The sequence below is a fragment of the Trichechus manatus genome, unplaced genomic scaffold, assembly GCF_000243295.1.
Source record: "Trichechus manatus latirostris isolate Lorelei unplaced genomic scaffold, TriManLat1.0 scaffold00075, whole genome shotgun sequence".
Lineage (NCBI taxonomy): Eukaryota > Metazoa > Chordata > Mammalia > Sirenia > Trichechidae > Trichechus > Trichechus manatus.
In genome coordinates, this window is record NW_004444011.1 from 11,743,729 (window position 1) to 11,758,381 (window position 14,653).

Consider the following 14,653-nt stretch of genomic DNA (forward strand, 5'->3'; position numbering starts at 1 on the left):
TGGTTCCACGTCCTCTTCTGAACCCAGCTTGAATTTCTGGCAGTTCCCTGTCGATAGACTGCTGCAGCTGCTTTTGAATGATCTACAAAATTTTGCTTGCGTGTGATATTAATGATATTGTTCAATAGTTTCTGCATTTGGTTGAATCCCCTTTCTTAGGAATAGGCATAAATATGGGTATCTTTCAGTTGGTTGGTCAAATTTCTTGGCATAGAGGAGTGAGCACTTCCAGCGTTGAATCCGTTTGTTGAAACATCTTAATTGGTATTCTGTCAATTCCTGGAGCCTTGTTTTTCACCCAATGCCTTTAGTGCAGCTTGGACTTCTTCCTTCGGTACCATCGGTTCCTGATCACGTTACCTCCTGAAATGGTTGAACATCAATCAATTCTTTTTGGGACAGTAACTCTGTGTACTCCTTCCATTTTCTTTTGATGCTTTTCTCTTTGTCTTTATCTTCATCAGTCAGTTCTTCAAATCCTCTTTTTTAGCAAGCAAAATTGTGTCATCTGCATATCGAAGGTTGTTAATGAGACTTCCTCCAATCCCGATGCCAAGTTCTTCTTCTTCATATAATCCAGCTTCTCGGATTTTTTGCTTAGCATAATCCCATCATCATAGCCTAGTGGAAAAGGGGATTTGTTTCCCAGTGGACTATGACTGCCAAGCTGTCATCAAGCAAACTGAGGCAACCTTTACCTCAATTCTCACTTGAGCTATGCAGACAAAGTTACCCTTAGCACGTTTCCACATCACTAACTCCAAAGATTCTGTAGAGCACCTCAACTTGCTAGACTCTGGGTATAAAATTTTATTTTGTTAAATAAAATTTACTATCATCTGAATTTTGTTAATAATTCCCACATTCTGATTATTTACAAAGATGGTCTATATAAGTCCAAGCAAACTCAAAAGCACCCCCCAAAACCAAACTCATTGCTGTCAAGTCAATTCTGACTCACAGTGACCCTATAGGACAGAGCAGAACTGCCCCATAGTGTTTTCAGGAGTGGCTGGTAGATTCGAACTGTTGACCTTTTGGTTAGCAGCCAACTCTTAACCACCATGCAACCAGAGCCCCCAAAAGCACGCTAAGCACCTCTAAAACATGATTTCTTGTGAAGCACATATTTTGATTTGTTGAGTGTCTCCCTGGATAGTGTCTTACTGGAACCCTTGGTTTACTTCCTAGCTCTGGAGAACTCTGCTGCTTCTCTCAAACACCTCCAACAAATCTCCATAGCCTACCACTGTCAGACTAATGGCTGTGTATTATATGAACTTGACTTTTGTGTAACTCAACCATTTCCAAAGGTAACAATAAAGTACCTGATTTTCTTTTTTTTTTGCCATGTCAACATTTTTTACACATACAATTCAATGACATGTTGTGCAACCATCACTACTGTCCGTTTCCAAATTTTTCTATCCTCCTAAACAGAAGCTCAGTGTCCCATAGGCAGGTAGTCCCCCTTTTCCCTTCCCTGCCTCCAGTCCCCGGTAACCACTAATAAATGTCGGGCTCTATACACTTGCCTATCCTAGATATTTCATATACGTGGGAATGGGATTATACAATATTTGTCCCTTTGTGACAGACTTATTTCACTCAACATAATGTTTCCAAGGTTCATTTGTGTTGTAGCATGTATCAGGACTTCATTTTTCTTTATGAAAGAGATCTGCTTTTTGTTAGTCCTCAAATAAACCATTTATAAAAATCCATCCTGTATTAGCCCAATACATCCCATTCTATGTAAATTAACTTTACCTTTGACTGGCCTTTCTGCATTGAACAGCTCATGGATTTCTTATTGTTACTAGTGGGAGTGATCAACCCAACAAGTAGCCACATCCCTGTTGAGCTGAAGAAGACGGAACAACCTCATTCGGATGCAAGTTAGTAATTCAAGTTCTTCTTTATCAGCTTTGACTAGCTGTCTTACAAGGCATGCCATAGCCATATGTCATTCAAAGGGCTTGAAGAAAAGGAAGTCCAGAGAACAGGACTATTAAAGAATAATATTATTTAGCAGAAAATGAGCACATTTCTGTCTTTTGCTAAGTATAACCTTCTCTAGAAAAAGATATAACTTACAAGAGAGAAAAAAGACCCAAATGCTTGATTCATTCCGTATTTTGTTTGTTTTTGTGTTTCTATTTTTGTTTTTGTTTTGTTTTGTTTCTATTTTTGATTGTCTCGTTGTTTGGTTATTTTGGTGAACTTGATTGCATACAGAGAAAATGGACAGTCTGGCCCAGGAACGTATAAAATAATAGTAGAATGTCTACTTGTCATTTGAAGGGCACTGAAAGGCCATGTGCCTTTATCTATCAATGCTTTAATCTCCCACCATTCTGATAATCATGAGTTAAATCAGAAAAAAATGGAACATTATCTCTTGAATGCCTAGGTTGTATCACTGGAGATTAGCTTATCAACTAAGTTGGCTAAAAGCTTGGGATCCGACAGCAAGACAAACATGAGATACTATAGGACAGCATAACAGGCAACAGAAATTTTCATCCAGATGAAAAGAAGTGTGAGCTCAGACTAGGACAAAAAAGCCTAGGACAAAGAAGAGAAGCAGAGAAGGGGTGATAAAGGCAAAGCAGGTGAAGAAAGCCTTCTGGTAGTTCTTGTTCCGCTTGTGCTTGTTGGCCTAAATGCAACGGTTCTCAACCTTGACTGGTCATTAGCATTCGCCCGAGCAAGGAGCTCTTTAAAAATTTTTGATGCCCAGGCCCCCTCCAGACCAATAAAATCAGAATTTCTAGGGGTTTAGCCTGGACATTGTTTTTGTTGTTACTTTTAAATTCCTTAGGTGATTCCTTAGTCTAAAGTATATTCCAAACTCTTCCTTATCTTTACAATTGATCCTTACCTTGAAACACAAGCTTGATTTACCGGTGGTGCCCCAATCCTCTGGACATTTGGGTTCAGGAGTGGTGGTAGGCTCTGGTGGGCGAGTTACTCCTTCTGCCCAGTGTTTACACACAAATTTTGCCTTCTCATCACATTTCAAAACATCCCATAGTCCCCCTGCAATCCCCGTTCTCATGGCAACACACCCTGCCTTTCGTCCTGCACAGAAAGCACAAGGTGGGATTCATTAAACTGGTGCTTGCTAAAGGCCTACCATGCTCACAGAAGACATTTCCCAACTGAGTCAAATTGTGTGGTGAAATCTATGTGATGAGAAAATGTAGAGGAGAAAGCCTGCCGCATTTGGCAATTGGCTAGAGCTACTTTGAACAGTTACCATTCATTTGTTAGCCCTGTATCCCCAACTTAATTATGATCTCAAATTGTAGGGGTCTTGATAATATTTTGTATTCCTGACATCTGGAAAGATGCCCTACGTATAGGCCCTTAACAAAAAAATTATTTTAGTATGATCAAATTTACCATGATGGCAAAAATTGCAGTTTAATTTTCTTTTTTTTTATTTCTTAGGATCTTTTTTCTTCCTAGGGTCCATATAGGTCTCCCTGGACAGTGCTGTGAAGCCAGACTTCAAAGCTACACATACCTGAGCCAGAGAATCATTCTGATTTGGTTTCATCTTAAAATGCAAATATCATTAGCTACCTGATAGAGCTGTGGAAAATGCCACACTTGATACTCGTAATACAAAATGAAGAAGACACTAAGCTTAATAGCTGTGATTCTGTTTCACAGTCATGGTTATTTCCACATAGTAATAAACTGAGATAGAGCTTTGACCACATCAGAATTCCTTGCTGCTAATAGAAGGTAGCTTTTTATTATTATTATTTTAAATGACATTAAGAGTTTAGAAGTAATTCTCAAAGTTCTGGGGAGGAATGCATTTTCCAAAATATCATCTGAGATCCCTAATTCCTTTCTCTATTTCCTATAATAATCTTCTTCCATTATCAGTACTGAAGCAAAATTTAATAACTCTGGAGTGGATGATGACTGGGGCTGCACCATCTGTCATCCCACTGACAGCCAGAATCCCCTCAGCTGAACTAGTGCCCATTCCTCCTAACACGGTGCACTCAGTCAAAGAGGTCAGCCTCCCTTAAGAGGGAACCACCACCCTCCAATCGAGGATATAAAATAAGAACGGTTGCAACCAAGTCATGGCTCCAGACTGATTTATTTTTATTCCCTAAGGACATTTCAGGATGAATCTCAGAATCCTACTGCTGAATGAGCAATACTGGCCAAGTTATGGAATTTTGCTTAAAAGGTAAGCATTACCTTTACGATTTTATCTTACTGTTTTTCAGAAAGTTCAATAATTAAGTAAGAATCACACTACCGTAATTATTGATCTAGTTTCCTTATTGATAGCTTAGAATACACATTAAAAGAACTGCTGAAGATTAGGATTTATTAGGCCAATTATTTAATCCATAGATGGACTACTCTTTTTCTAGCTTTTTACTCATACACAATAAAACATTTGCTATAAACAATGTTGAATTTTCCTGGATGTTTTCTTTTCATACTATATAATGTCATACACTGGCAATACCAGTGTATAAAGAAAGCAAAGCATCTTTCACATCCTTTTTCAGAAATTACTTGTAACTTCTTACAAGGGAAGGCAAATCAAAATGTATAGGAAGGCTTAGTGGTGCTTCACAGACTTGGGAGTTACACAAATTACAGGCTAAATCCATGCTCAGGAGCCTTCTAGTCACATAAATTTTCTGAGTTCCAGTCTCCTTATCTTGAAAATGAAGATACTTAAACTTACCTTGCAAATTCTTATAGGGATTAAATAAAACCCAAGGCATTAAAAAAAAAAAGTTCCGACGAGTCGATTCCGACTAATAGCAACCCTATAGAACAGAGTAGAACTGCCCCATAGGGTTTGCAAGGCTGTAATCTTTATGGTAGCAGACTGCCACATCTTTTTTCCACGGAGCGGCTAGTGGTTGAAACTAACGACCTTTTGATTAGCAGCCGAGCACTTAACCACTGTACCACCAGGACTGAACACATTGGCACATGGAACATATCAAAAGGATGAGGTCCACATAAGTACTATCCCTTGCTCCACAACTCAAGCACACTAGTGTTTCTATTCATAGTTACACTGAAAAGCTTTATATCCCTTCAATATAATATAGTTTTAAGTTTTCAGAAATAAGTGCTCCAAATGGAACACTTGTGACCGTCTAGGATTTCATAAATAGTTTTCAAATATAGCAGAGCTAGATAATCTAGCAATTCCCTCTTCCTTTTTTTCTTAGAACACCCCAAACTAACTGGGAAATTAAAAAGAAAGAAAGAAAAACAATGCGAGAAGGAAATATAAAATATTACTAGAAGTGCAATTAATTTACACAGTCTATTTGGAGAGGCACAAGAAGGAACCACAGGCTTGCCTGACAGACTTGTAGGTTGAATAAAGCCCTCAGACCAACGCACTGCACATACCAGGCATATCTGCATTCCAGTGGGTGAAATGAACCCCTTCCTCAATGGTCCATTGAAAGGTTCCTTTGGTTTGTACATCTGAAAGTCCAGTCCAAAAATATCTTTCTGGCCTCAATCCAACCAAACTCGTCAGAAAGGCTTGTTCATATCTTAAAAAATTAAATAAACATACAACTAAATTTTAGAAAAATTTATATAAATTTTTCGTAATATCAACATAAAAAAGTCTCAATTCTATTTTTGAGCTATAATTTAGTTGGTAATTCAAACGTTTTGTATTTTATTTTTATGTAACTTAAATTACATAAATTTTTATCAAGGACACATGAGCCTAAATAAGGAAAATACCATATAACTGAATGAATAAAATCATTCAAATATATTCAGTACATTACTCTGTTCCTCACCAGCCTCTCTGCCCTTCCCAAAACACATTATTTTTTCAATATAAGAGAATTTTGAAAACACAAAGGCAAAAACTATAGCATTGTTAAATACTTTGTTTACAAAAGCAGTCCACTTTTCAAATAGGCCAAACACTCTACTCAATTCTTGATTAACTAAGTTGAGGGATGGTAACATTATCAAGGATAATACAAATGGAAATGCCTGCATGAATTTTCCCCTCAATTTCATGCTCACATCAAGAGATATAGAAAAGCAGAGATTCAATCTCTAGAAAGTATTGGGAAGCAGAATCACAAATTCCAACACTTTTCTCTCTCTCTTTGGGTTTTCCTCTAACTATTTGGCATAATCTGGTAAAAATATGATTTGGATGGCAAGGGAACCAAAGTTTGTCTTGATTGACAAACATAAACAACGTTTCCAGGAACAAAATAACCATACATGACTCCAGAGAGAGCCAAAAGGGTAAGGCAGAAAGAGCCGATAGTAATAGGACATTTGTTTGACCGTAGTCAGAATAATTTCATTCCCTAAAGGGAACAAACCAAAAAAATTTAAAAGTTCCAAACTCAATTAAGTTTTCTTAAATGCCTGAAAACCAAGTTTCTCAACAGCTTGTGAGCTGCTGAATATTAAATCACAGAAAACACATAGAGAAAAAGAAACCTAAAATATAGTGAAATCTCTGTACATAGTGCTCCAATAGACCATAAGATCAATTATAATGCAGATCAGAGAATGCTCCCATGGTACTTAAAGATGAGCATCTCACCTCCTTGTCGTAGGATAAAAAGTATCTATGTTCTGATTTTCAGATGCTAGCATTGTATCATGATACTAATTTTGTTCATGAAAGAATGTTGGTTGAAGACAGGGTCTTCCATAGAGACTGTACAAATGCTATGACACCTTTCTTTTTTATCAAAAGATTTTTAATATCAATATGTCCCCCAAATTTTTATTGGGTCCACCTTGAAAAGTGAATGACTATAATTTATTGTGTTAAAACTCAATAATTTATTACTTCTTTATTGCAAATGAAATGGGCCCTTTTTAAGTTGCTTCTGTGCTTAATCCAGTGCTTTGCAAAGAACAGGTGAAGAATAGATAAGCACTAAACTCTTAAAAAGGAGCCTTGGTGGTGCAACGGTTAAGCACTTGGCTGTTAACTGAAAGGTCAGCAGTTCAAACCCGCCAGCCCCTCTGTGAGAGAAAAGACATGGTGATCTACATCCATAAAGATTACAATCCAGGAAACCCTATGGGGCAGTTCTACTCTGTCTTATAGGATCACTATGAGTTGGAATAGACTCGATGGCACCTACCATCAACAACAACAAACTCTTAAAAATGGATGGGACTCTAGAGTTCAAAATAATAACCTCCCCACCACATCAGCATCCACTTAAGTGATTTCAGTGACTGGAATCACATAAGTGCCATTTTCTTGGAAGCTCATTTGAGGCTATTGTTTAGATTAAAGTGCTCTTCTCCTGAGATGAAACCTTACTTGTCGTTGATGGTCCTAATGCCCTCTTGAGGACCTACTCAGAACAAGTCAGGCACCCTGAGGAGAAATGATGGTATTACACATCACCATTGAGTCTGTCTTTACATTTTTCCAGTCTAAACAACCCCAGTTCTTTCAACCATTCCTCCTGTGATAAGGTATTGAATATTTCACATATCTAACTGCCCTCCCCAGCCTCAAGGTCTCTTTTGAAGTGTAGCCCCAATACAGAGTACAATGTCCCAGTCTTCAGTCAGCACAAAGTACAGTAGCAAAATATCTTATTTTTAGAGAATTGACTTAGAAATGGAAATTTATCAATTATATATTTATATAATTTATCAATGATATATTAGCTCATTTCACTGGTTAGAGCACTAGCTCAGAAGAAGCTTCTAATTAGTTTTCAAAATCCCAAATCTTTTCACATAAAGAGCTATTAATTCAGACTTCACACATTCTGGATTTATATAACTGCTTCATTTTTGAAATAGAAGTTTACCTGTGTACCTATTATATTTTGCCTTGTTAGTTTTGCTTTATTATTCCAGGTCTTTTAAGACTTTTTGAGATTTGAGTCCGTTATCTGGTATATGAGGTATACATCTCAGATTTGTGTCTTCTGGACTTTTGCTATGAAGGTCTTTCCTGTTTTCATTCAAACTGTTGATTTTTAAAAACTTGTTGAACAAATATAGAACCTGCAGAATCTTCTCAGACAGCCTCCATCCAGTGCGGCATGGATGCCCTAATCCTGTCGTTCCCAAATCTGGCTGATGATAAACATTACATAGGAAGTCTTAAAATACAGATGCCTGGGCTTCTCAGCCACATGAAATCAGAATCTTTGGAGGTAGGTCCCTGGAATCCGTAATGTTGGAAGATCTACACCTAATTCTGTACCTCAGCCAGATTTAGAAGCCATTGCTGTCAGCAGCCCTGATTGAGAACTTGTTCGTCAATCTATGATTTCAGCCTAATTTGACCCACATTTCAGCCCACGTTTCTTTTTGTATTCAAAAAGACATATGGAGGTGTTCAATAAATGATCAATTATATAAAACACTGATTATATAAAACGTGATTTTCTTGGCCTATCAGCCTAGTAAATGTAGCAAAGCAAAACAACACAAAGAATGGAAGAATGGAAAGAATGAATAAATGAATGAAAGAATCATTCAGAAAATCTGTCTGTCCTTTTTATTGTTGGAGGGGGTGGTAAAGATAGGACTTTGAGTTAACAAATTTTACTCACATTCTTGCTTTAAAAAATTTGGCATAAACTAGATCAGAAAAAAGTTATATCTTTTAACTACACTTACTGAATTATTAGTAGAGTAACTCTTTTGAATATTGCTTTACAGTACTATAAGTAGCATAATATTTTATAATGTTACAAGAATCCAAATAAGGATATTATTTTTCATGCTTCTACCTATGTACACAATACTTGAAGATGACTTGTAATTTATGTAGAAATTTAGAGCATGTTCATACTTAGGTGTTTCTGATTTTTTTAAATTATTTTATATACTTTAAAATAAAATTAAAGCAGTTACATACCTGTCTTCAATAGTTGTTAGATAAGCCTTCTCATTTCCACAAGTTTGGTTTGCTTCTGTAAATGTTGAAAGTGTGTGTCCAATCAAATAGCAGTAAAATCCATGTCTTTTCCAGCCCTATTAATTTTATCAAGCAATAAAAAATGAGCTGATTTCATTAGTTATTACATAATATTATTTTAGTAATTCCCATAAAATTATCTTGAAACATAAATTAATAAACAATAGCAATGTCTGTCTAACAAACACAGATCTGAATAATTTGAAATGCAATGATAATCAATTACATGAATAAAGAAAATATCAATGCATTGTTCCTCATATGACAAATTATGACAGAAAAAGTGTGGCGAAAGAATTTCTTCACTTACTGACACATCTTCCAACAAAAACTGTTTGTGAAATGTTTAAAAGGGAAACTGAACAGAATGACTAAGATTTCAGTTTTAAAATACGTATCCACAGGAATTATTCTGGAGACTAGCAAGTCTACTTGCCTATTGAGACCAGTAGTGGATGGTGAGTGTGGGGATATGTGACATTAAAATATGGATGTATAAAGGCCTCTTTTGCTGCACAACATGTTGAGACTTGTCCCCAACATGTTGAGACTTGTCACGACTTGTTTTTCCAAACCCGTTGCTGATTGGCTTGTTTACCTGAATTCCTCCTCCCTTGCCCGAGGCTTATTGTTGTTCACCCAAAGCCCATTGTTCTGTTATTTGCTTCACTGTTTGCTGTATTGAATATAAAATAAACTCCTGGGACTGAAGGTGGGTTCAACTCCTCAGAGTGACCCTCCTGGCCCCACTTCTCTGTAAGAGTTGTGGCATTAGTTATTGTCTCCGTCAGCCCGACAATTGCCACCGCTGTGACAGGTGAGTATAGAACTATACCATCTACTCATAGAAGAGTACTTTTCAAACTCCTGGCAACATGATTTGGCATGGTTCCTCTCTCATACTTCAAACACATAGAAATGCTAGATAGAAACATAATAATAAACAAAAAAGTCTACACTAGGGTTTGCAAGAAATAAAGAGTAAATCTCCAGGTACTGACAATAATGAGAAAATGAAAAGTTGGGGTAGAAAATGCACAGCTGAGATTATGGTTGCCCAGAGGTGTATCAGACCGAGATTAAGGTCCTAGGGTTTAGGATTAGGGATGTTAACACCCATGCAGATTAGGATATTCGGTCGTTTTTGCGACAAGATCCTTGAATAAAGATGATATTCACTAAGGTAGCCCTTTTGTGAAAGGAGAGCTAGAAAACTCTACCTACAGAACGAGGAAGTGACAAAGATTCTTGTCATCTCTCTGGGGTTTTAGATACAGGAAAAAAAAATTCTTTTGTTTGAATATAAAAACCAAGTCTGTGCTACAGATGGGTGCCAGATCTACAGATGGTTTCCAGGTCCACTGCTTTACACTATTGACATACGCGTGAATTAACAACCAAAAAATTCAACTAAAACTTGGGAGGCGAGGCCAAGATGGTGGAGTAGTCAGACGCTTCCTGTGGTCCCTCTACAACAAAGACCTGAAAAAACAAGTGAATGAATTGTATATGACAATCTAGGAGCCCTGAAAATTAAAGGCAAAGTTGAGGAAGCAGACTGAGTGGTGGGGGAGGGAGACACCGTTCAGAAGCAACGAGGAGTTGCCAGACCTGACCTGGTGGGAGCTGGCACCCTTCAGGCCAGATAGGCTGGCGTGCACCGTGAGGCAAGCAGTGGCACTCAGGAGGCATTTTCCACATCGGGAGAAACCAAGGAAGTGGCAGAGAGTCTACTCATGCTTCCAGAAACAGTGCAAAGCAGTGCTCAATCAGAAAAAGATAAGTACATGTGTCTGACCTACTGCACGGATCAAAAAACACCCCCTTTGGGAAAAACCTCTCTCCCATTTACCCGTCCCCTCCCCAGTCTGCACTGGATCCCAGGCCAGCTTCAGCGATTGCCGATTCACGTGGGCCAGAAGTGGGACCTGTCACAAGCCCCAAGCCATTCTCCTGGCCTTGGAGTGGGAACAAATTAAAAAACAGGAAAAAATAATCTGCCAGCTCCTCTAAACCAGGAACTCAGGGTAGGCAGAGCTCCTTTCCTTAGACACAGGCATAAGGGGTCCATGGATTTTGAGTGCCTTTCACCACTGCATAGACCTGTGTGGGCCCATTTCAGCAGTGTAGGCCCTCATCACCACAGGACAACAGGGTATATACCTGAAGCCTAACTTCAACTGTATCAGCTATATGGTGAAGTGGCAAGTTCATGACATTTGACACTGCTCTGCCTATTAAGCAGGGTCCTCACCTATCCACATCAGAGGCCTGATGACCGGTGGCCCCATCCATAACACCAAGCCACCTTCAAAAGGGGTCCAAGAAAAAGTGGTGCCTCCCAGTCCTTACAGCCAACAACATTGGGTGCTCATAGTCCGTCTACAAAACCAACCCACCTATGCGCTCTAGGGAACAAGGACACACTTTCCTCTCAGACACTCAGGGGCAGCTGTCAGCCCCCGTCTTGCTCTGGGCATGACCTCCTGCTGCAGCCAGATACCTGTGCCTACACCAATCACCCCTGCCTGTCTAGGACTGTAGGTGAGAGCCTGCACCACACACATGGTGACCGACTACGTGGACACCGAGCTGAATCCATACAAGAAAAGTAAACAGACTCCTGGGCTCACATACCTAGCAACAGACCTAACCATCTGGTGACAAGACGTTAGAACTTCAAAGGTGCCAATAATCAAACTAGCTCACACAAGCAGCTTGTTTGGGCAAATCAAAACAAAACAAAACAAGAAGCTAGGACACAGGAAGCAAACATAAAATAAATAAATATAATAACTTATTGATGACTCAGAGACAACAGTCAATATCAAATCACATAAAGAGGCAGACCACGATGGCTTCAGCAAGCTCACAAAACAAAGATTCAAGAAATTTTCTGGAGGAAAAGAATTTCTTGGAATTACCGGAGGTAGAATACAAAAGATTAATATATGTACTCTTCAAGGGATCAGGAAGTAGATCATGCAAAACAGAACAAGCCAAGAAACACGCAGACAACGCAATAGAGGAATTTAACAAGGTAATACAAGAGCATAATGACAAAATTAACAGGCTGCAAGAATCCATATAGAGACAGCAATCAGAAATCCAGAAGATTAACATAAAATTTCAGAATTAGACAACTCAATAGAAAGTCATAGGAGCAGAACAGAGAAAATTGAAGTCAGAATTAGTGAGACTAAAGATAAAGCACTTGACACCAATTTATCTGAGGTAAAATTAGATAAAAGAATTTTAAAAAAATGAAGAAACCCTAAGAATTATGTGGGAATCTATCAAGAGGAATAACCTACGAGTGATTGGAGTACCAGAAGAGAGGAGGATAAAAGAAAATACAGAGAGAATTGTTGAAGATTTGTTGGCAGAAAACTTCCCTGATAGCGTGAAAGATGAGATGATATCTATCCAAGATGCTCATTGAACCACACATAAGGTAGATCCCAAAAGACAGTCACCAAGACATATTATAATCAAATTTGCCAAAACCAAAGATAAGAGAGAATTTTAAGAGCACCTGAGGATAAACGAAAAGTCATCTACAAAGGAGAGTCAATAAGAATAAGCTCGGACTACTCAGCAGAAACCATGCAGGCAAGAAGGCAATGGGATGACATATATAAAGCCTTGAAGTAAAAAATTGCCAGCCAAGAATTATATATCCAGCAAAACTGTCTCTGAAATATGATGGCAAAATTAGGGCATTTCCAGATAAGCAGAAGTTTAGGGAATTTGCAAAACTCAAACCAAAATTACAAGAAATACTAAAGGGAGTCCTCTGGTTAGAAAATCAATAACAACAGATAACAACTGAAGACTAGAACACAGGACAGAGCAACTAGATATCAACGCAGATAAGGAAGTCACAAAAATAAATCAAAGCTTAAAACACTGAAAATACGAAAACAGAGACATCAATATGTAAAAGATGACAAAATTAAAACAAAAAATAGGGACTAAAAAATGTAGTCATAGATCTTTCCTATGGAGAGGAAGTCAAAGTGATAAAGAAATAAAAGATTGGTTTAAACTTAGAAAAATAGAGGTAAGTATTAAGGTAACCACAAAGGAAACTAACAATCCTACACATCAAAATAAAAAACAAGAAAAACATAAAGACTCAGCAAGTAAAAAATGAACTATGATGAAAAAGATGAAAAGAAAATACATAAAGAAAAACGACTCAGCACAGAAAATTAAGTGGAACAAAGAAACTGTCAGTGATACACACAAAAAAAGACATCAAAATGACAGCACTAGACTCATAACTATCAATAATTACACTGAATGTAAATGGACTAAATGCATCAGTAAAAAGACAAAGAGTGGCAGATTGGATAAAAAAAGAACACAATCCGTCTACAAGAGACACACCTTAGACTTAAAGACACAAACTAAAACTCAAAGGATGGAAAAAATATATCAAGCAAAGAACACTCAAAAAAGAGCAGGAGTGGCAATATTAATCTCTGACAAAATAGACTTTAAACTAAAATCCACCACAAAGGATAAGGAAGGACACTATAAAATGATTAAACAGTCAATACACCAAGAGGACATAACCATAATAAATATTTATGCACTCAACAACAGGGCTCCAAAATACATAAACCAAACTCTATCAGCATTGAAAAGAGAGATAAACAGCTCCACGATAATAGTAGGAGACTTCAACACACCACTTTCAGTGAAGGACAGACTATCCAGAAAAAAAGCTCAATAAAGACATGGAAGAGCTAAATGCGACAATCAACCAACTTGATCTCATAGACATATACCGAACACTCCACCCAACAGCAGCCAAGTATACTTTCTTTTCCAACGCACATGGAACATTATCCAGAATAGATCACGTATTAGGCCATAAAGCTTAATAGAATAACTAAAGCCTTAACAGCATCCAAAGCATCGAAATAATACAAAGCATCCTTTCTAACTATAAAACCATAAAAGTAGAGATCAATAACAGAAAAAGCAAGGAAAAAAAATCAAACACATGGAAACTGAACAACACCTTGCTCAAAAACTACTGGGTTATAGAAGAAATTAAGATGGAATAAAGAAATTCACAGAATCAGATGAGAATGAAAACACATCCTACCAGAACATTTGGGACACAGCAAAAGCAGTGCTCAGAGGTCAGTTTATAGCAATAAATGCACACATGCAAAAAGAAGAAAGGGCCAAAATCAAAACATTAACCCTACAACTTCAACAAGTAGAAAGAGAGCAGCAAAAGAAGCCCTTGGGTGCCAGAAGAAAGGAAATAATTAGAATTAGAACAGAATTAATTGAAATAGAGAACAGAAAAACAACTGAAAGAGTTAACAAGACCAAAAGATGGTTCTTTGAAAAGATCAACAAAATTGATGAACCATTGGCCAAGCTGACAAAAGAAAAACAGGAGAGGAAGCAAATAACCTGTATAAGAATGAGATGGGTGATACCACAACAGACTCGACTGAAATTAAAAGAACCATAGCAGAATACTATGAAAAATTGAACTCTAAAGAGAAGAGTTAACACCACTACTACTAATGGTATTTCAGAGCATAGAAAAGAGAGGAATACTCTCAAACTCATTCTATGAAGCCAGCATAACCCTGACACCAAAACCAGGTAAAGACACCATAAAAAAAGAAAATTACAGACCAGTATCCCCCATGAACATAGATG

General features: G+C 37.6%; 1 protein-coding gene across 1 annotated transcript in view; it reads right to left on the minus strand.

Annotated features, from left to right (window-relative positions):
• Positions 1–14,653, minus strand: part of MRC1 (mannose receptor C-type 1) — a 127,057-nt gene that overhangs the window by 50,498 nt on the left and 61,906 nt on the right. The window contains exons 10-12 of the mRNA XM_023735071.1: positions 8,900–9,015; positions 5,419–5,567; positions 2,885–3,084 (exon numbers count right to left, since the gene is read on the minus strand). Of these exons, the coding sequence (XP_023590839.1) occupies positions 2,885–3,084; positions 5,419–5,567; positions 8,900–9,015 (465 nt within the window). The remainder of the gene's footprint in view (positions 1–2,884; positions 3,085–5,418; positions 5,568–8,899; positions 9,016–14,653) is intronic.